The sequence below is a fragment of the Toxotes jaculatrix genome, chromosome 10 (genome assembly GCF_017976425.1).
Source record: "Toxotes jaculatrix isolate fToxJac2 chromosome 10, fToxJac2.pri, whole genome shotgun sequence".
Classification (NCBI taxonomy): Eukaryota; Metazoa; Chordata; class Actinopteri; family Toxotidae; genus Toxotes; species Toxotes jaculatrix.
The window spans coordinates 17,704,773-17,728,397 of NC_054403.1; the positions used below are offsets into that span (position 1 = coordinate 17,704,773).

General features: G+C 39.9%; 2 protein-coding genes across 2 annotated transcripts; both read left to right on the top strand.

Moving 5' to 3' along the window:
* Window positions 1-278: 278 nt before the first annotated feature.
* zgc:92907 (uncharacterized protein LOC436733 homolog) lies at window positions 279-5,555 on the top strand. Its single transcript, XM_041048967.1, has 4 exons — window positions 279-459; window positions 794-956; window positions 1,908-2,046; window positions 2,142-5,555. The coding sequence occupies exons 1-4, from the start codon at window positions 379-381 to the stop codon at window positions 2,251-2,253; spliced, it is 495 nt and encodes a 164-aa protein (XP_040904901.1). The 5' UTR covers window positions 279-378; the 3' UTR covers window positions 2,254-5,555.
* A 2,374-nt stretch (window positions 5,556-7,929) lies between these two features.
* sesn4 (sestrin 4) lies at window positions 7,930-19,414 on the top strand. Its single transcript, XM_041048529.1, has 9 exons — window positions 7,930-8,113; window positions 14,654-14,851; window positions 15,104-15,286; window positions 15,606-15,851; window positions 16,723-16,837; window positions 17,038-17,162; window positions 17,956-18,122; window positions 18,256-18,400; window positions 18,522-19,414. The coding sequence occupies exons 1-9, from the start codon at window positions 8,048-8,050 to the stop codon at window positions 18,609-18,611; spliced, it is 1,335 nt and encodes a 444-aa protein (XP_040904463.1). The 5' UTR covers window positions 7,930-8,047; the 3' UTR covers window positions 18,612-19,414.
* Window positions 19,415-23,625: the final 4,211 nt, after the last annotated feature.

The window sequence follows — 23,625 nt, forward strand, 5'->3', positions numbered from 1 at the left end:
TTCATGAAACCAACTTGTCTATCTTCAGGAGTATTTGATTTTTATTATATGGTAAAGACGTCTTGATTCTTTGCTATTATATTTCATGTATGACTGTGACTCTCAGAAGCATTAAAACTGTAATTATAGGTGTACTGATGCATAACAGCAAGCTGTAAACTGGTATTTTTCCCACGCTGCTTCCTCTAAAACACATCATACTGCGGATGAAATGAAGTTACACCTCCTGACCTGCAGGTGGCAGCATGACAGCGGAGTGAAGCGGAAGCAGCTGTCAGAGCCTTGGCTCCAGGGTGGAGGCGATCTCTGAGAGGAGTATACAAACTGTTTAAAAAATAAACAAAGAGGCTTAAAAGTGACATTTTTCACTGAACAGACATGAAGACAGTGTTTGTCACTGTCGGCACCACGTGTTTTGAGGAGCTCATTGAAAACATCACGTCCTCCGAGGCCGTTCAGGTGAGAGAAGTTAACCGGGAACAGTTTGCTGCAGAGTTACTATTCTTTAAACAGTCCCCGTGTACACCTGTGCTGAGTCAGGTATCAGGTTTTGAAGATGGTTTTAAGGACGTAATTTTAGTGAGTCTGCGCAGGTGACTCAGACCTGCTTTTTCTCACGAGAGGAGACATATTAATGTCTTCACAGTGGTATTTAATTTTTGAATTATCCCAACAACCCCTGGATTTTTCTTCTGTGAAGTATCAGTAACATAGTTTTATTATCTAATGGGTAATTTTTTTTTTTAACTCTAAACTTGTTTTATAACTTGTTTATTTTTGTCTCTCCCCACAGGCTTTAAAGGCTCATGGATATGAGCGTTTGGTCCTTCAGGTTGGAAGAGGATCTCTCCTTCCAGCTGCTGACAGCTGTCCACACATCAGACTGGAGGCTTTTCGATTCAAAGACTCTATAGCAGAGGACTTCAAGCAGGCTGACCTCGTCATCAGCCACGCAGGTGAGCAAAACATCAGAAACCTACAGCATGTACCACCCAGACATTAATGTCTCTTAAGTGTTTAATACAGCAGAGCATCAGCAGCAGACGGGTACAACATGAAGGCGTCAGACGGCATGTAGCTGAGGATTAAAAACAAGATGACATTCAAGCTCATAGAACATGCAGCACACGATCGTGGATTGAAGTTTGGGCCTGTTATTGTTTGACTGAAGGCTATAAGGATCAGTCATTTTCATTATCAGTTTGTATACTTCTTGTATTAATGATTGGTGTAATGTGACACTGCACATGAATGTGTAGTGGGTCTGACTCTGCGTTTTGTTGTGTAGAAGGTAAGGATTGAACTTCCCACTAACTGTACTTGTGAAGAAACAAACAGGGTTCTTGAATTGATCTGAGCCCTGCTACACACGTCTCAACAAACTTCTCCACTAATTAGCAGATTTATACATGAAAATAAATAAAACTGTAGATCTGAAATCTAAAAATGTCAATACACTGACTTAACACCCATTTAAAGTAACTTAACACAGGGGTTAAGTCAGTCTAACAACCTCACACATGCACCAGAGGATAATGTGTACTTTCTTAGAGGAAAGTCCAAAATGATGGGTGACAAGTACAGTTCATAACAGACAATTGGGTTAAATCCTATTATAACAGAATATTTCCATTCACCATATTTACTCCCGTAAAACATGTTCACAGCACATTAACAATATTTTTTAGAAACGTCCTGTTCATAACACAGAGTAACAACTTCACATTAATACAAAGACCTTTTTATAAATCCTTCATTAATTCAACCAACACTAGAAAGTAGTTTCAAATATCTGTATGAATATCAAAGTTTTATATTTTACTCAAATTAATAGAAACCACCTGCTGCAAAAAACGCAGACTAACTTTAATTGTAGTTGTGAATGAGGATCTTGTTTTTCTCCTCAGGGGCAGGAAGTTGTCTGGAGGCGCTCGGTGCAGGGAAACCTCTGCTGGTCGTCATCAATGACAAGCTGATGAACAACCACCAACTGGAGCTGGCCAGACAGCTGCACATGGACTCCCATCTGTTGTACTGCACGTGCAGGTATGTGTTCCTCGCAGACCTGCTACAGTTTACACACGTGAGGTTATTTAGCAAAACAGAGGTTACAAACTTTTTTCTCTTGATAAATCTTTCAGCACGCTGACAGAAACGCTGACGACCATGGATCTTTCTGTTCTGCAGCCCTTCTTGCCGGGACAGCCAAAAAAATTTGCAAACTTTCTAGACAAAGCCCTCGGTGTTAAGTGAAACTTTCCTTTTAAGCACGTGTTTTTTTTTTTTCTGTTACACTTAAGTGAGATGATTTTTGAATAACATGGTAGTTTTTGACACTGCTGAACTTTTGAGTCTTTTCTATTTCTGTATGAGATGATTACATATGTCTTAATTCCAAATCTCAGTGTATGTTGTGAATTATTTGCTTGTGTTTATTCTAGATTTTTTTTTTTTTTTACACAAATGAAAGGAAAAAAAAACCTTTATCAATCTCAGGACTTTGAGTCATAATACATAATGCATAATAATACACAGCAGTTTAGGGAGTTTAAGGCATCACTGCACTTTTAGACGGAACAAAAGCTGCACTGGATCCTTAACTCTTGACATTGATAATCCACAAGCTTCAAGTTTTCCCAGCGATTTTCATCCTCATCAGAGTGCAAGGCTAGTGACTCTGCTGTTGATCCCCTTTTTTATTCGTAATGTCACTTGTAATTTGGGTTTTTATTTGAAGTCTTCCTCCAAACAGCTGATTTGTAAATCTAAAGATGGAAAACTTCTGCTCATTGCCAACTTCTAATTTTAGACAAAACAACTTATGGCATTCGTCTAATGAATATGAAGATGTGTATTTGTGTGAGACATAAAGTGGTGGAGTCTCAACAGCTCTCTTCCCAAGAGGACTGACATCTTGACTCAGACCAAACTTGCTCAGCCTGTAAGTTTGTGATTTTCCATTTCTCTAATTCTTTTGTTTCTCTCTAATTCTATGCAGTCACAGTTCTTTTGACCGTTCTTTTACTGTAGGACAAGGGCTGTGGCTGAGCACAAGCTGGCTGAACGCAAAACTACATAAAAATGTAGATTTATGCAAATAGAGGTCAAGGAAAATCTGAATAATTTGACCTTGGCTTTCTGAACATAAAGTCACATCACTTTTCTCTTATATAAAATGTAAGCAAAAAGCCAGTTTAGTGTAAATAGTGCTGATTTGCAGAAACAACTTTGCTGCGTCGTAGTGAGACAAGTGGTACCAATTCTTGCCACAAGGGTGAGATGATGTTGAAGTCTCTGACCTTGTAGGCTGATTACCATTTGTCCTCCCAGCACACAGTGGAGTGTGCACCCAGCACTCCAGTTTCCATGTGTTACCAGGTCCTGTTGCTCTTATCTCAAGTAAAATCCAATAACACTTTAAGCCTCTGCGTTTATAAGCAGTATATAAAGATTTAATGGTTTATGACACATTATAATTACAGCTGTAAGCAAATATAAGGATATTTTAAATGTCTATTAAACTACAGTATTTGTTAGCAATTATAACCTCTCCTATAAAGACATATATTCAGTTATTATACTGTGTTGTCATTCATTATCTGTTTATACACCAGCATCTACCTATAAGGAGCAGCTGTAGTTGTTAACAAATAGATTAAAACACTTAAACCCGCTTACAGCTACATCATAGTGTGTTGTAAACCACTTATTAAATGTTTATACATTGATTTTAAATGCTAATTAATGGGCTTAAAACGTTCCCTAAAATCGCTCTTTATGTTCCATGACTACCCGTTTTCTGCCAAGTCTGCCTCAGTCTGTCTGTGTATCTCTGCAGACCGGCGGGAGGGAAGATGGATAAGAGACGCCACCATCTGTTTCAGTGATCAGTGTATGAGAGGCTGTCGTAAATCATCTAAGGTGCAGCGTATACTGTGTTTATTTGAACAGCCTGGGAACAGAAATTTTAAATTAAACTCTGCTAGGGTTTGGTTTTTGGTTTTTTTTGGACTTTGTTTTGAAGATACATTTTATTTTCAGTCTTGTTCAGCTACTGTAGAGTCAGTACTTTAAAGTTATTGGTATAAAATCCTTGAAAAGCCACTGTTACGAAAGACACAGCTGTGAAGTGTTGATGTTGTTGTAAAACAACTGATTCATCATTTCTTTAAGTTACAGTGTCTTCCCTGGAAAAGCTTTGTTGCTTTGCTAAGTGAAAGACAGCACGTAGTCTAGTTTTGGCTGTTGAACCTCCAAACAGTGTTTAGAGTCATGACAGGAAACATTTTGATCTACTCTCTGCTACAAAGGCTGGAGAGGTAGAAAGATTCAGCAGCAAATTTACCAACCAGCTGTGGTCACTGACTGGTAAGAACAGGTTTAACAACCCGATTACACCAGTATTTTGTTATGATACTATAGATGTGAATTCCCTGACTTGACTCAGATATAATTGGCCTTTCAGACCATCTGATAAAGAAAATATTTCATGTTTCAAATCTCACATCACTGTTGTACACAAGGAATGAACTAGAAGACAGACAGACAGACTTCCTTCTTTCTTTCTTGGGAAAGTCCCCCACCTTTTGCTTCTATAAGAATTTCTGTGGAAAGGGAGGATTCCCTGTGATAGGGAACTCACTGGGACAGGTTCTTCAGTTCCCTCCTTCAGTCACAAATGTCACAGCTCGCAGACGTAAAATGTCACCCTCTGAGGACTACAATAAATGAAGCATAGTACCTCTTTAGTTTCTGATTCTGTGGTAACACCAGACAGCTGTTGTACCACCTCAGCGGAACTAAGGAAGTGGTTACCTTTAATACACAACACAACAAACGAGAGCAGGGTGTCTAGTCACATAACGATATGCACAACAGATATGGGTGGTAGTGAAGGAGACGCGCCCCCCTTGCATCTGCAACCTCGGCTGTGGTGCCCATGAGCAAGGCACCTATCCGCCCCCATCTCCATGAGCGCCTTACTAGGCAGCCCCCTGCTCCTGCGTCTCTAGTGCATGTGCATGCTTGTGTGTGTGTTTTTCGTTCACTTGGTGTGGGTAAAATGCAGAGAATAAATTTCCCCAGCTTGAGGGATAAATAAAGTAATTAACAACACGTTATGATTTTAGCGGTGATACCTAACTGAAATGCCTTTTTTTTGCTACAATGCTGCTTCCGAAATGGTTGAATTGTGATTTGTTTGGCATCACAACCCTTGTCTGACTTAAACAACGGAGGACACAAAATGACATTATGTAATTTGGTTAATTTCTTAGCAGTTTCCCAGACAAGAATTAACCCTGGTCATGTACTTTTGATCTTGATTTCATTCAGTATCTTCATAAAATATTGTTTAAGTCTATGCTCACTGAAAAATGTCCTTATTGCAGATATTTTACGCAAAGTCTCAGCCTTTTGGTGCCTTTCCTTGATTCAATTCATCAGGAGTTATTTGGTTTGGACTGGTTCTGTCTGCCACTCCAGTACGATTCACATGATGTTTGTGCAAACTGCATGTTAATCTAATAGAGATGGGCGAACTAGTCTGGGGTCACTTGTTAAAGAACCAACTGACAGTAATCTCCATATTTAATTAACCTCTGTCTCTGTGTTTTATTTATTTTTGTGCGTGCTGTCATCTTTGCTTTCACGAAACTGAAATTTCCAAAGAAAAGAGCACAAACATTTTTGGTCTGTGGTTGCTCTTCACAGGAAAGAGTTTTCTACTGAGCAGTTTATGACAGACTGTATATATCTGATTATCTTAACCTAGGTGCTTGTAAGAAAGTACAAAAACAAAGGACTCTTGTTTGCAACTAACTGGAATAAGAGTTGCGACTCCTGCACTCAGACAGACGGAAAACAACCTGATTTGAATTGAAGTGCAATACCAAGATTTCTGATAAAGAACAAACACCCCATTCATTAAGACAAGAATAGACTGAATAAGTCCTTACAAAATGTAACAAAGCAGAGGGTCAATCAAACTAGCCTGAATGCAGTGGTCAGTTGTGGACATCACATGGCAAGAGGGGCTGTGATCAAGATACAAGTGTGAATGATGCATCTTTCCTTTGCCTTTAGGACATTTTAATGATTTGAAGTATGACTTGAATGTAGATATCTCAGAACTGCAGGCAAGGGAATATATATATATATATATATATTCTTTTTCAGTTTTCAGTGGCTATTTAGAATGAAAACCTTTTCATTGAATATAACAAATATTGTTTTTGAGCAAAAATAAGCACAACCAATCCATTAACACAACTTAAAATGACTTTAAGGAAAGAAATATTTAGTACATTTTAGTAGAACCTTTGAATTTGAGATTGTATTTCATCACCAACAGTTCAAAACAAACAGCACAGAAATGTTCCACACATGCAGAAAGGGGAAGAGATGTGTTAACATTCTGAGTTTTACCAGCATCTCTGTTTAAAATCTGTGGAGACATTGTCGGAAGTCTGCTGGTGCAGATTCTCTGTGGGCCTGATAAAACACATTTTATCAATCTTATCAATGAGATCTAGCTATGATTTTATTCCAGTTAACTACCTCCATCTCGACTCCAGCTGTATTACTACTCAGTAGTATAATCCAGTTGGATATTGTGTCCTTACTGGGTTGAGGTCAGAGCTCTATGCAAGCCAGTCGGTTTCTTCCCCACTGAACTGGGAAAAAACATTTGTGTATGGGCCTGGCTTTGTGTACAGAGGCACTGTCATGTTCAAACAGGAAAGCGCCTTCCCAAACTGTTTCCACAAAGTTGAAGGAGCTTCGTCAAGTATCAAGGAAAAAAACCCTGGTTGTGTGATTAGCGTTACCTCAGTTTGGACATGGACCCTATAACTGAAAGTCTATCTTAAATAATGATGATGGACATTTTTCACTATACAATGAACAATCAATGGATTATTAAAGAAAATAATTGTCAGGTGTATTGATAATGAAAATAATTGTTGTTTGTAGCCTTAGAGCACTTCTATGATCATGGATAACAGAGGCCCCTGAGCCTCTGTATGAAATGACTGGTGATATTTCGTATTTGAAAGTCACAGAGCTTACTCAAAAGATAAAGAATGACTACAAAGAAATACAAAACAATGATTAAAAAATGACTACAAGGAGACCACAAAGAGATGAGAAGTGACCAAAATGAAACACAATATGACCATAAAGAGACACAAAATGACTACAAAGGGACAGAAAATGTCTACAGAGATGCAAAAAGATGATAAAGAGATACAAAATGACTACAAAGGGACAATGACCTTAGAAATGCAAAAAGGTGATAAAGACAAAACGATGAAAAATTACCACAATGTGCCACAAATTACCACAAACCCTCAGTCTGTGGGTCCTACTGTATATAAGCAGGGTGGGGGCCCCATTTTCTCATAATCCACCCATGTCTGATGCAATAATACTATATTGCCTCTGAGTTTTCTCTGTTAATGAATTGACAAAAAAATTTTAAACACTTTGATCCAACATTTCATAAACAACCTCAATATAAACTAAAATAGTTACAGTTTTAAAACTAGACTTCTTCTCCATAAAACTGGGCCTATAAGATGGAGGATGGGGGACTTGGTGCAGTTGATATGTACTTCAGAAATAGAAAAGAATAAATCTGGGGCTTTTGGGGGGCCCTGGGGACCTGTGTGGCCCACCTTGGCCGGTTGTTGATCCAGCTTTGGTCCCATGACCTGGTATAAAGTTGGTAGTCTGACTGTGTGCGTCTTGCTCCGCCTCGGCCTGTTTCGTTTTTTTCGCCTTTGCGCTGTTGTTTGCAGATGTTCATTAGCATTTGGATATAACCCTCAGTCAGCCAGCTCCGCCTCCTGTGCTGTGATTGGGCACACTGTTACCGGAGCTGTCAGCTCTACGTCGGGAAGCTTTTCTCTTCTCTCAGTCCAGTCCTCAGCTACGGTCCGACGGGCTGACTGCGGCCAGCGGCAGGCTCCTTGCCTTTGTTAGCTAGCTTGGAAAGCCCCAAGAAAAGACAGAGCCGCATCCATGCAATAGCACACTTTTTTGGAAAATGATCATCTGTACGAATAAAATGGAGTACCCCCTGAGAACCCAGTGCCAGCGAGTCCAGAAACAGGTAGGTTAAAGCTGACATTGAACGAAGGCTTAAAAACAGGTAGTTTTAACACAATTAAAGCTAACGGCTAACTGAGTAGCCCGAGTAACGTTCATTCATTTGTCGAAGTGATTATTTTATATCAAAGAAAGAAGCTAATCTCTTAATTGTCCCTTCGCTTTGCTGTCTCTTTTAGCTTCAGTTGAAATGTTTGGACAGGGAATAGTCGGTGTGTAACATATAAGGTCGAGGTTAATAGTTTTTTCAGTCTCTAAACTTTTTTTTAATCATAGTGTCAGTAACGTTACAGCGGCTGGAGTTAGCTAGCAAACAACCAAACTTCTTATCTAGCTAACTCGGCTAACGGTTTATAGAGCAAATCGTACTGGTGTTAAAATACTATTTAAAATTATACACCTGCTGAAAAAAAACAGGGTTTTCCGATTTAGTTTAAGGGTAGGAGCTGTCACATTTATCTCACCATTAAGAAACAGTCTGTAGTTTCCATGTCCAGCCGTTAAAACGTCACGTAAAGCTCGCAACCTTTCGTCAGTGTTTTAACCGTTAAGCTACATTAATGCTAAGACAACGAAACATTATGCGTTTTCACTGAAATTAACCGTGCGTTTATGAGAGCAACACCACAGTGGCTGCACTGACAGTTTTAACGAAGACCCTGCTTTTGTTGTTCCACCAAGGGTGATTTAAGTGGTTCCTTTTTTTTTCTCGATATGCGGTTATATGTAAGTTTTTCGCCGGTTTTTGCTAAATCTTAACGTTACAGTGCAGTGAGGACTGAGGTCGTTGCAGCGCGAGGAGACGGCTGTAGGTGAGGATGACATCATCTGAGGATTGGGGGAGAAGTGTCCTAAGTAATGCAGTGCCATTTATTTACTTATAGATCACGTATAAGGACGGCTGGTAGGGACACCTTTGTTGCAGTGTATGTGATTTAAATCCATGAGGGCTGACGGGGATTGTTCCGATTTTCCTTGCTTGTGGTGCTGCCAAATGTTGGTGACTTTCATTGTGCTGTTTTTGCTGGCTGAACTGGACTGCCAATCAAAGTTGTTTTTCTCCTCTGTCGCTGTTTTTTCATCGTGCAACAGAAGGGGGGCGCTGTCTCAAGTGAAGTCCAAAAAGACATGTTTGCTGCAGATTAGAGTCCAGAAATGGAGCAAAACAGGGAGGAATGCGAGCAGCAAGGGATTCAAAACCCTCTGCTCTGGTTTCAAGTCTAAATCTGTGTTACATTTTGCCACCACCTCTCACTGTTCAGCTTCATTGTCATTCAGCTGGCATTTACTGTACTCTGATTAGACAGTAGCCTGTAACTGGTGACAAACATGAAGTATCTGTATTGAGGCAAATATTGTTGCAAAGGAAAACAATCTTTTAAGTATACAACAGCTTAGGGCACTTGCATCTTAAAGTTGACGGTTAAAATAACAAGCACGTATTTGGCAGGCATTTGATCACCATCAAATTTGAGCACCTGCATTCTCCTGGCTTGTTTGTGAACAAACTGAGTGATGAATTGTCCTGTTAGCAGAGAAAGTCTTTTGTAACTGCGTCTCCTCCTTGCTCTACCCGCCTGCCATGTTTTTTGGCAGGTTCAGTAATTCATCATCCATATGTGAGCTCTGTTTTTAGTCTTTTTTTTTTCCCGTTCTGCAGTGTGTTTTGTTTGTCTTGGTTGTGTTGTATGTGCTTGTCCCAGCCCACCCCACCACCTCTTTGGGCTGCAGCTGGTTTGTTTTGTGCTACTCCCCAAGTTCAGGTTGCAGAGCCAAAATCGTCCCCGGCTGCTTATGTTTCCGGTGATGAAGTGAAGGGGCGGGTGGGAGGTGGGGGTTAATGCAGCCAGGACGACAGTGCATGATAAGGACGGACCCCCTCCAGGCTCAATCGGAATGCAGATTGAATGTCCTTCTCCTGTATCTGCAGCAGCCCCCCTCCTGCAGCCCACCAATACTACCACACACATATATACAGACACTACATGCGCACATGCACGTCTCATCTCAAGCTGACACATTTACCCTTGGAGGACTAGTGGCATCATTTTTCCACTTCTTTGTGTGTCATCGCAGACCTGCGCTCTCCTTCGTATTTCTGGTTGTACAGTGCTGCTGTTTTGTTTGTCAGCCTGCTATCAAAGCCTGTCTTTGTCTCCATTTACCTTTCCTCCCCTCACTGACGTCACCCCTGTTTTTCATTTCATCCCTGCCTCTTGCTCTTCTCTGATCAATAAACAAATGACCTCTCCTGTGTTGGGAAGGGAGATTTTTTTCTGAATGTCAAATGATCTGCACCTGTGAATTTTTGTTCACAACAAGCCCTCTGTGAGTTGTTGTTTTTTTATGTTTTGCAGCCATGCCACAAGTTTGAATTCATCTTGTGATTTGAATACAGCAGCTCTAATATCAACATTGCTGTCTCGCTTTTGTCACCCTCAAGCTTGTTTTTGACTAGAAAAAAATGGCTCGCTTTCAAAATCAGTTGCTACCGGGAGTACTGTTTGCACAAAGCCTTAATGTCCTTGTGCTTTATGGGACTGTCTGCATCTATGTAAAACCAAAATATGCCTTGTAATACAATACGCAGTCGCCTAAATGACGAAGTGTTCCATTTGCTTTATATATCCACCCACACATCCTTGTTACCAGCTTTTTTTCCTTCATGCGGGTGTTTTTTTTTATGTGGGTGGACAGTAAGGAGTATATCGCCTTATCAAAAGTACTGCTGTGTGCAGTTTTTGTGGCTTGTTTTCAGGCAGTAGAGTGTGGATGAGTGGACAGTTTTGACAAAGGTTCTCTGCCTAAACCTTCTTCCCCTAGTGTATATTAATCACATGTATTGATTGGTTCTGATGAAAATTAAGTAATGTGAGGTGTGTCACCTTTGTGGTAAATCACTGAAGTAAATATTGCTCCTCTCAGTCTGGCAACAGTTAAAAGGGGAAACATGTATTTTTAGATTACTTTTAAAATCAGGCCTTCAGAGGAAATTCAAAATCCTGGGACGTTTTGAGCAAACAAATTTACAGTGAGCATTATCATAAATATAATGCATATCATTTTGAACAGGACATTTTAGCTGAGTTTTAATTTTGCTTTTGTGTTGTCAGCAGACTCGGTTTAAAGTGTAGAATGTGTCATTTCCTGCTGCACTATTGCTCATGTCAGCTGTAGTTCCTGTTTCAATTTGACTTTTGCCGTCATATTTGTCCAGACATGTTCGTGAGATTACACAAAACGCCAATTCACCAATTTCCCCTTTGATTGTGTGATGCCAGGAATGGCAAACCCCATCTCTTCAGTCTGTACACGAGTAAGTGTGGTCACTTATTTTATAAATGACAGAACCAGTCAGTTAAATCACAGGCCTGTAGAGATTTGTGTTTTTCTGTTTGTCTTTATTTTTCTGCTGGTATTACATATATTTTTCTCTATATGAAAACTGCAGTGTGTTTTTTTGCTTGACTGTACTGCCTGGTGTGGGCAGTGGAGTCACAGACAGTGTCCTGTGTGGGCACAGGGTCCCTGTAAGATATACAAGATTATCATTTCAGTTGTTACTGGTCTAGCAACAGCAGTAACCCATTAATGAATTCACACTCATACAGAAATTGTGTTTTCTATCACTCTCTGAACAAGGAGCTACAGCACAGATGCACTGGAAAGTGCAGAAATATGTGCTTTGCTTAGGGACACCAGTAGGGTGAAAGCCAGTGTTGTACCCAGGTTCATTAGGTCACCTTGTTGTCCCTGATGTCTCGAATGAGGTTTTTTCACAACCTCGGTGGTATCACCTGGATGTTCATAAGCGACTGCCATTCTCACATATTTCCTTTAAAGTTTTCACTACATCTCTAGGAAGTCTGGTGCCGAAACTTAAAATACAAATACATTTATTGTTTTGGATTCACATTGTACATTGTCTAAAACTGTTACATTTTGATGCTATTCGGGCTGCAACTAATGATTATTTTCATTGCTCATTAATCTAATGATTATTTTGTCATTTAAGTGGGTAAAAAGTTTGGTATAAAATGTCACACAATAGCAAAAGTTTCCATCACAGTTTCTAAAAGCTGAAACCGATTATTTAAAATATGTCTTGTTGTGTCCAACCAAGTGTCCAAAAATGTTAATATTCTGTATCTGCCTAAAAAAATGCAGTATTTGAATGGCGTTGCTGACACAAACTTAAGAGTGGGCAGTTTTTTAAACAGTTTCACGTGGATCATTCATAATCAGATGAAAGTATAATCAGTTAATATTGAAATCCTAGCCTTTTCTGTAATGACAGATTGGAAAATACAGGCTAAGTGGTGTTGTAAGCCCCTTACTCGAAGCATGTTTTCTGTATGGTGTAGGCCTCTGAAATGCTGGCTAGTTAAACAGCCTTATTCCTTGCTTGATGGAGCAGTAACCTAGATTCTTCAGTGCAGCATACTAATCAGTAGCTCTTGTGTTTGCAGAGAGATACTTGTGTGAGGGTGCTCTTGTCAATAGGTCTTTGATTGGCAGGCACCTGTGTGCTCTACGTTCCCTCTACATCATTTCCCATGAACGTTGACAGACGAGAGTGGGTCAGGGTCTCTGTCCGAGCCTGTTTCATTTAGTGCCAACCCCCATCGCCCACTCACTGCTTTTTTATCTTGCTGTTCCTTTTAGAGCCCTTTCTCTGTTGCTTTATATAAACTATGAGATTAGTGAAATATAAACCAAAGAATGAGACGCGAGATTTGTTTAATGTGTACATGCTAACATGTCTTTTAAGATCAGAGCATGAACCGTATATAGGTTGGGAGGGGGAGCCTGTTGCAGGAGCAGGAGGAAACCCCCATCCACTGCAGGGAGAAGTGAAATATCGCATGGAGCTACCAGCCAGATAAACATGGTGCTGAATGCCAGAGAGCTGTATGGAGCTTAAGGCCCAGTAGTCGCTATTTGCTCCTACTATCCTTGACATAAGTAGTCTGTGATTTGACAGGACAGTAATCGTCCTAGACAGCAGCCCGTGCTGTCAAAAGGAGAAGTCTCAGCCAACATTCGTACAGTTCAAACTGCAGTGAACCATTTGGCTTTGATCAGCGCTGTGCACTCAGGTTTCACATACAGGGGAACTGAGTCCTCACCCACGGCCGAGCTCCCAAACACCTTTTCCTAGAGGCTATTGTATGATGGCGGGAGAGGTAATAAATGACTGTGCCTATGAGGGCAGGCCAGCTTCCCTCTCCACATGGGTCTGTTTCTCTTGGCCTCGGGCTCCTCGGCCCAGTCGCTCCTATATTTGTGTGTTTGGTCTCATCCACTTCTTCGCTGCTGCCGAGCTTCCCTCTTTAAGGCCTCCTAAGCCCAACTTTCACATTAGTTCCTTCATCTGTGGTTCCTCCCAGCATGTAAATCCCCTTTTCAAAGGATAACTCTGGGTGTTTTTCTTTCCTTGTTTCAGCTGTGTCAGGCTGCAGTTTTATTTTTGGTTACTTTAATTTCACCAGAGTGAAAACCTGTTAATGCACGGTGCTTTATTTAAATTTAATAATAATGCAGAGGAGCTGTATGAAGCATCAGACACTGCTGCAGTCAAACATGAGTTAGTGTATGTGTGTCTGTCGAGCTCCCAGCTGAGCACCGTTGTTTGCTTGTTTTATTTGGAGAAAGAATAATGTCAGGAATGCACTCACTTGCCAGTGGCGCCTGTATCACAGCATCGTGGCTGCTGCTCTTCCAAGACTGCCTCTCATCGGCTGATTTAAGGTGTGGAACATGAGTCCAATCCAAAGCACAGTCTGAGCCTGTCATCACATGGTGTGGATGCTGAAGTCCAACCTTATCTTGAGCCAGCTTGCTTTGGCTACCAAATGAGTTCCAATAATTCCCCCAAAGGACAGTCAGCCCTGCATTACTGGTTTTTATATCCTTGTATATTCGATTTTAAGAAGAGCTTTTGTATGTATGCACAATATTTTGAAGAAACCTGAGTACATGTTAATCATTATTCAATTGCAGTGTTAAAGACATTTATCACCTTCACTGTTGAGACTTTGACCATGTCTGGCTGCTAGAGCAGCAGCTAATGTTTCTTTTCTTCTTTAATCTGCTGATTGCTTTCTCAATTAACTGAAAAATATCAGAAAAATTCCCTCAGTTTTTGGTGTGATGTCTTCATACTGCTTGATTTGTCCAGCCTATAGTCCAAAAAATTCAGATATTCAACTTGCAGTGAAAAGCAGCAAAACTTCATCTTCATATTCTAGTAGGTAGAACCAGCACATTTTGATGATTTTTGCACCCGAGAAGCTGGAACCAGCAAATATTTGTCTATTTAGATTAAAAGATAACCGAAGGAGTCATTTTCTGTCACTCAACTAATCGGTTAATTGACTTTTCAGCTGCAGTGGCTGCTGGCTCAGCGTCACAGACCTGAGCTCAATGGAAAAAAAAAAAAAACATCATTGGCTTGTACTTCAGCAACAAACAGCTCAATGTTTTTGCCTCTTCCCATCAGAAACTGACCTTCTCCCCTGTGTCTGTGTCCTGGTTTCTACAGGTGAAGGTGAATGGTGAGAAGGAGCGAGTGTCACTGCTGTTCATGAAGGCTCTGGTCAGCAGGGGGAGCGTGGACGCCATATCCCAGCAGATGGCCTCTCACCCTCAGTACTTGGAGAGCTTCCTGCGCACACAGCACTACATCCTGCACATGGACGGCCCCCTGCCGCTGCCATACCGCCATTACATCGCCATCATGGTCAGTGACCTGGCTGCTCTTGTTTAATGCACACCCTGGATCCCACCAGTTGTCATCCTACTTCACACGTAGCTAAACAAACACATAATAGTTTTTTGAAGCTGTTACAAAGTCTGTTATGGCAGCAAAAAACACCAGGGATCATATTAGTATTGTTCAAAATGAAAGAAAAACAAGCTCTAATGTTTCAGTTGGTCATTTCCCCTCTCAACTCTCTCGACTCTCTCAACTTTCTCTGCCCATGATGTTCAGGCTGCAGCTCGACATCACTGCAACTACCTGGTGTACCTGCACTCAGCTCAGTTTCTGAGGGTAGGCGGGGACCCTCTGTGGTTGCAGGGTTTGGAGGCGGCGCCCCCTCGCCTTCGCCTCCTTGACCACATCAACAAGGTGCTGGCCCACCAACCCTGGCTCACTGCCTGCTCCCACATCCAGGTACAGCAAAGCAAAACAAAGATGAACTACACTAAATAAAATGTACATTGACAGTATTAACTAATTACCTATTATCACAGATGTACAGAATTATTTAATAATAATAATATTAATAATAATAATTTTTAGAGCACTTAGGACTCAGATAAACAAGTACAACAAAGCCTTAAAATTATACTGTGGTGGTTAAGTTTGTAAAATGTCATTTTTCGCTTCTTTGTCGTTTATTTGTAATGAATTTTAACAAAATTATTATTTCCTGAAGCGTTATATTGATCCGACCTGTGTGACCTTGAGCTCTTTTGTCTGTTCTCTCCAGACACTGCTTAAGTCAGGGGAGCAGTGCTGGTCACTGGCTGAGCTGGTGCAGGCTGTGGTGATCCTGGCCCACTGCCACGCCCTCTGCAGCTTTGTGTTTGGATGCGACACAGACTCAGACTTTGTCCCTCTCTCCAAATCTCCTAACGGTACCCCTCCGACCTTCTGCCCCTTTGATGCTGCCAACGGCAACACCAATGTGCCTCAGTCGCTCGCCACTCCCTCCGAACACATAACACGACGACGGGTAAAAAAAAAAAAATATTTTAATAAAATAAGTTCAGTCTGTTTTGCAAGCCGATTCCTCCCATCTTGCCTTTTGTACATTTGTACAAAAGACAACATTCTTAAGTGAAAAACATGCTGTGGAAATGAACATGAAGGTTTAAGTTAAATGTAATTCTATTTCAGTACTGTTTTTTTCCCTTCTTCATTTGAGTTAAACCGGCAAGACATACATAAAGAAATCATTAAGATTTTATAATTACAAAGGTTATACAGAAGGGCTGGAGCTAACTGTTCATTTTATTAGCACTTAATGTGGAGAATTATTTTTACAGATAACGTAAAATAATGTAATAATATTCTTTTAATAACTAAATCAGAAATGGTGAAGAATAATCAAAGGTGAATTCTTTAAATCGCATTTGTCCGACCAAAAGTCCAAAACACACCAATATTTAATGTACAATGACATGAAACGCTGGGAGAAGCTGGGAATCAACACATTGGAGCGGCTCAACCCAGAGGATGTTTGGCCGGATGATTTTAACCACTCGTCCATAAAATTGTTGTCTGATTGTCTGTCCATTGACTAATCAATTAATTGACAAATTACACTTGTAATTACATAAAAGACTAAGACCATAATTTATATGTGGCATGAAACAGAGGGTTAATGTAGACCATGAATATGCTATGTCTCTGTATTAAATCTGAACTAACTTAGCATCACTTTGATTTTAAAGAGCTCATTCGTGTAAATATGAACTGGTAACCATAGATAATATAAGTATGATTAGATTATTTTTTGTCACGGTGGTATTAGCTTCTGTCTGTTCCTTATAAGATACACAAATGTTCATTGAACTTTAGTCCTCTGATATTTATGTCGACAGTCTCTGGACTCCAGTTGTGACATGGTTTGTCTGAAAGAGAGGATTCAGAGGTCCCAGGACGAGCGAGAGAAGAGAGAAGAGCGTCTTCTGCAGACCCAGACACTCCAACAAGCAGGTTACCTCCTCAGCCAATGAACGCAGAAACACTGAAACAAACAAACAAACATACTTCTTAGATGTTCCCACTCACAGCTGATGGTTATCCTGAGCGTTAAATTTAGGTCACATGTTGTGAAACTTGAGCAATTGCCACGCATCAGCCACACCTACTGACGCACTCTCTCCATCTCCTTTGCTTTCATCATCTTTTTTTAGATATGGAAGAAGAGGAGGAGATGATATGCTTCGCAGACCCGTCGCGTTTTATCACAGACCCTGACTTTTGCTATGAAGAGTTTGCTCGTAGGGAGGAGGACCACTTCCAAGTATTTAGAGTTCAGGTGAGGACGTCGAATTTGTGCACGTATCATCAGACGTGGTGTTGTCAGTAAACTTGTACGTATGTAATGGCTCTTTAGGCTAAGGTAGGCTGGAGGGTGCCTTTTAAATCTGTATATTAGGACATTTCAAACATCCAGCAGATAAGCGCAGTTTTCAATGTGTGTATTAGACTCCAACCTATCACCCGAGCAACCAAATAAACTCTTTACAACCTGCTTTATGATTTTAAATTTACTATCAGATGTCGGCTGTAAACTGATATGCATGATATAACCCTCTATCACATGTCTGGCACTCACACAAGTTTGGTATGTGAATGGCCCACTTCCAAACTGCATCAGCGCCACGATCAGACACACTGTGAGTGGACTTCAGAGTGGTCAGTAGCCAAATTAAGATGTAAATTAGGTGTCTGCTGTCAGGCAGCCCCAGGCATAGCAGGGCTAATCAATATTGATTTTGACATTTTAACACATTTGTTTGGCTCTCAAACCCAAATGAGTTCCTCGAGAGAAAATTACAAATAGTCATGGGGGTCAGAGTTTTTTAATAGGGCCCATGGCTGGTTATTAAATTAGCTTCACTAGGTAATTGTTTCATGTTACAACTATATATACCTACTGACAATGGAGCTTTTTTTTTTTTTTTTTAAATGAATTTGTTTTACTGTTACCTTGCTAACATGTCAGTGTTCTGGTGGCCAGTTGTTAAGTGCCATTAAAGTGATCGCTTGCTGTGGTAAAAAATAAAATTATAAACAGTAGACATGTCGCTGTTGTATTGACTCTGTAGGACTATTCGTGGGAGGACCACGGCTTCTCCTTAGTCAACAGATTGTATTCGGACATTGGTCACCTCTTGGACGACCGATTCAGGAGTGTGACCACCCTCCCGTCCTTGCACAGCCCCGATCTGAAGAGGGCAATCTGGAATTACATCCATTGTGTGTTAGGAATACGGTGAGACTGCCACCTCATTTTCTGCATGTACTAACAATAACAGCCCCCCCCCCCCCTTTTTTTTTAACTCATACAAAACCCATACTTTTCATTGTAAGTTTCAGTAAACAAATATGTTTGTTTGTGGCTGCAGCTATGATGATTATGATTACGGTGAAGTGAACCAGTTGCTGGAGCGGGATTTGAAGCTGTACATCAAGGCTCTGGCCTGTTTTCCAGATGCCACTAAAACTCCAGTGTGTCCACTGAGTTGGGCTCTACTTAAAACTTCAGAAAGGGTAAAGAGGGTTTTTTTTACTGCCTCTTTCTTTGTAAGAAAAATATAACTTTTTGGGCAAATAAGAGATATAAAATGTTAATTTAACCCTCAGGACCCATTTCTGATTTTCTCTCCCGCAGATACATGTGAATTTACTAATCATGGAGGCGCGGCTGCAGGCGGAGCTGCTATATGCTCTGAGAGCCATCACTCAGTACATGATTGCCTAAGTGCTTGGAAAGGCACAAAGTCGAAGCTCTTCGCCGGTACAGAGAGACCCAGAGACACGAGGATAAAGAAGCAGTGAAGTGGGACGAGAGCGGCACTTTTAAGGACACAGAGCTCCATTGTTTTGTAGCTGTGCCTCATGAATGTGCTTCTCTTTTTTCAGAGTTAATGTATTTATACCATAGTGTGCCACAGCCCCCTCCTCACGCCCTTCTGCAGATTTCTCTTGTTGTGAAGTCCTCTTATCAAACATCTCGGCTCTCAAAGGTTATGTGCAATTATTACTAGCGTTGTTTTAATTTTTACCTGTTGTTACGTGTTCCAGCTCAGTCTGTGAGAAACTGCTTGGTTGTAGCAGAATGTTACAGTGGCCAATACTCTCCTTTTTAGTTTGACCAGTCTCCTTTTGTATCAACTATGCTTTCCCAAAAGATATCTTTTTTGTATAAGTTCAATGAATGTTAATGGGAGACCTGGGCCTTTGTTGTTGTTGTTGTTTTTTTTTGACAATCCTAGTCAGTGTTGGAGGAGGACATCAAGTGGACTGTGAAGGACGGCCGTTTTGCTCTCCCTAACATTTCGTATTAATGCTGGTCAAGAACAAAGACAACAGTGGCACTGCTGGAAGTTATCACATCACTATAGTTTCTTTTAATAAGCACTTTTTAAAACTTTATATATTTATATTGCAAGGTAGCTCGTTAGTAGACATTGAGACACACAGTGTGTGGGTCTGACGCCTTTCTTGTCACTGTATGATGTGTAACAAACATTTTTAGACTGTTTGTCCTCAAACCTTCAGACTTTGCGTTTGTGCTCGACCCCAGATCTCTGAGTGACATTTCTTCTAAATCCAAGATATTTCAGTGAATTATTGGAGAGGTTTTGAAGGTAATGATGTTTGCAAAACACATAATTTGCACCACATAAGAACATTTGTAACTAAACTGGTCAGTGAGCTGTTTCCTATTTTGAAGATTAAGCTGAGCCATTTGGAGAGTGATTGTTTTGGTGGGTTTTTTTGTACTGACCTGCTTCAGAAATGATCAAATCAGAGGTTGAATTTCAGATCTGGGGTCGTTTAAAAAAAGAAAACTGCAAATTGATGAATTGAGCAGATGATAAGGGCACAGAAGTAGATCTGCACTGGTCGTGAGTTGAGGTCAAGTTCAGATTTTTGCTCAAAGCTTTGTGCAAAAGCTTTTTTTTTGTGAGCTGTATCAAAGCTGATTATCAAGTCAAAATCCACGGTACAGTTTGCGGAGCAGAACAATTTGCAGATTAGTTGTTAAAACACTTGTATCTTTTTCTGTCTTTTTTTATTTTATTTTTACAGTTTTTGTAAAGTATAGAAAACTTCTTTTTGTTTTGTTTCTGGGTGTGACGGTAGGACCTGCTTGTTGTGCTGCAGCCTGGGTAGATGTAGAGGTGTGACAGACTGTTTAGAGTTAGGTAGTAGATTTAGAAAAGAAACAGAAGTGCATATCGACAAAAGCAAAAGCGCTGTTAACACAGGTGCCTTCAGGCTAAAACTGGAGTGCTGCTGAAGTGGAGGGATGTGACTACTGGAGGCTGAATGTGGGCTCTGGTTGCAGCTGTGGAAACGCCTCTACCTGACAAGTGTAAAACTTGTGGTGTTTCCTGCATGAAGGAGCTGGTTGTTCTCATGCTGGTCAGTGACATTTTCTGATGAATATTATGGCCGTGAACGCTGCTGTGTTTTCTATCAGACACCTTCTACAAGCCCCAGCAACTCAGCAAAAGCCTTTGACACAGATGGATGTTAAACATGTTCAACTTTAGCAGATTTAAAAAATGGACAATTATCTAAAAATAAAACAACCTGAAAAAAGAGAACAAGTGAAAATACAAAAAAAAATCTTTTTTTGGAAAATGTGAAGAAATGTTTTATAAAGATGCTCTATGAAAATAACTGCTGCCTGATGTTTTTCTTTCAAGAGCAACATTTTCTTTTAAGTCTGTCTCAAACCGGTATTCATGTTGATATGTACTAGTGAGATTAATATTGAGATTAATGAATTGCTCCTCCTGTCCTAACTGGCTGTGAAGATGACCCTTCTGATGTGATTTCAGCACATCAGAAGGCAAAATTTCCTCTTTCCGTTTCCTCAGACAGTGTTTCTTAGCTGAGCTGCAGTGGAGAGATAGCAAACAACAAAGAGAACACTTCAGTGAAAACTCAGTAACTTTAGAAGGTTCCTATTCAATCTGACTAAATCAAACTCCTGAAGCTTTGCAGCAGGTTTGGTAGAACTTTAAAATTCACACAGAACAAGGTCGTTGTCGTTTGTCTTCATGTCTATTACACTGAAATGACATTAGGAAGAGATCCCTTCACAGCCAGTATAAAGAGGATGAAAGATCACAGGGACCAAAGACTGTACACACAGGAGTGTCAGTATTATTTAAATACAGACTGAGAAAAATGTGAACTCTGTGACTGGTGATAAATAAAATGCATGTGATTTGTTGTAAATAAGCAAAAAAAAAAAAAAGCATAGTTGGTGTAGTCGTCACAGCTGGAAGAAACTTAAGTCCACTTACTAGAATTTTCTAAAGCTTTCATCCACATCTCAAAGTCTTTACACAAGGAGTTTGAGACAACTGAAACTTAATGCACATCAAAAAAAAAGCTAGTAAGTGGACACTGAGTTAAAATCAACAATCAACTTGAATGCTCCAGTTTCATTTCCAATATGTTTTAATAACATACAGTACAAAGTACATTTATGTTCTACTGTATATACTGTAGATATACTGTGGTTACTGTATCTGTGTGGTTGGTTGAATACTTAGCAGCAGTAATCCTGGGCAGCAGTGCCCCCTAGTGGCAGACCTGCAGACCTGAACACAGTGACAAAAAAAAAAAAACACGTCTTTGCACCAACAACTCAGACAAAGTGGGTTAAACAGTTTATTGAATTTATTTCTGCTGTTCAGAACTGTTTGTCATCTCTGGCTGACTTTACAATGTGTAAAGAAAGAAAAAGACTGAAGGGGGGGAGAAGTAAAGAAAGAAAAACTATCGACATTAATCAAAAATCATTAACATAGTTGGCTTATGCACAACTTATCGTTCTCTGTCCACCCCACCCTCCACTATGGGAAAGAGAAAAATAAACAAAACAACCCTTGCCAAATACTAAAATACTGTATCAAATGGGGCAATTTTAAATTTCAAAGCAAACATACTGGGACTAACTGCTACTTTAAAAAAAAAAAAATGAAGAAAAAATATGTAGATAGTTGTAATTACATAGAGGGGGAGATACGAGGGGAGTAATACCACCACACCTGCCCTTTTTAAGGCGGCAACAGTAAACTAGAGACATCAAAGCCTGGTGCAGCCGATTCTAACAAGCCAATCACCTTTACATGCTGCGGTCTGTCTGAAGAAAAACAGGGGGTTCGTTGCACATACAACTTCTTAAAATAATTACATGTTATGATTAAAAATAAGAAGAAAATCATGCAGTTTTAACAAGATGGTCTTGTGTTTCCAGATCTTTTTAAGTGACCAGGCTATGAGGGATTATATTTAAAAAAAAAAAAACAACAACATAAAAACAAAAGAGGGGAAAGGCTGTTGATTGTGTGCTAACTTCTGCCATAACACCAAATCAAGATCCTTGTGCTGGACACAGAAAATTCAAAGATTCAAAGGCCCTGATATGCACCTACTGCATCATGGCGTACTCCAGGATACGTAACAAATGACATCTAGCACCATTCAAAAAATAAAAATAAAAAAAAAACATTTGTGGGGGGGGGTGCTTTATATAAATCAGAGGCTAACATATCCACATAGCTACAGTGAAATGATGAATATTAAGAGTTTAAACTGCTGGGGTGTTACTTCTGATCACAAAAAAAAAGTTGACGGTTATGAACAAAGTAATTACAAACATACACAAAACACAAAATTTGAAGGGGGGAACGTGACAAAATAGAGTCCATTCTGCTAAAGAGTAACATCATGCTATAGTGTTTTAAATATTGGCAGTCAAAGGGATAGGCTAGTACTGATAAACATGGCTGGAGAGCTAGAATACGTGTCTCTAGAAAGGGAAGTCAAAATCGAGATCAACTCTTTTTAAGACAGAAACGTCTTCAGGAAAACTAAACAAAGAGTTGGGTTTCCAGTCTGTCGAAACAGAGAAAACGTGTAAAATAAACATTTCATGCTATAGTCACGTTTTCTGATTACATCTGTGCAGAGTTGTTTTCCTGCTGTTGACCCTGAGAGGTAACGGTTGCATTAGTCTCGTTTTGAGATGAGAAAGAGGCACGACAGAGGTTTGCGTTCTGTCCTGCCGCATTTTAGCGCAGATTTTTTGTTTCTTCTTAACTTGGATTCACAATTAATGCAGAAAATTATGAGGCAGATCATTGGGAATTTTTTTTACTTAAAACGGTCAAGTATTGATGCACTTTGCCTCTTTCAAAGTCTTATTTCATGTTACAGGCGTCTCTTGCAAAGCTTATGTACACGGAGATACTGTGTCAGGCCAAAGCGCTCCCTAAATGCCATGCGAATGCAAATATTAGTGTTCCTTTGGTTATGTAAAAAATCTACATGCATCTCATCCTTTACAAAAATAAAAGTATAGAAAATTACCGTTAAAAATTATCTGAAAATGCTTCCTCCATTGTAAAAAAAAACATCACTGGTCATTAGTAATATATTCATATGTATTAATATCTCATTTATTACCTCCATCTAAATTGTATATTAAAACTATAATCAAATATATTCTTTTTTTGTTGTACTTCTCACACAGTGAATTAATTTCTTGAATGTTAGTACTGAATAATTAAGATGTGAGAAGATATTCTGACATGAAGCATCCACACCCGTGTCAACCCCCTCCCCCTCCCCAACCCCGACAAACTATCAGGTAAATGTTAAATAGCAAAACCCTTCAAGAAGCGATTTTTCAAATTTCCTTCAAGATTTCATTTTGTTCTCCTGATAAATCTGCATAGCGTGTCATC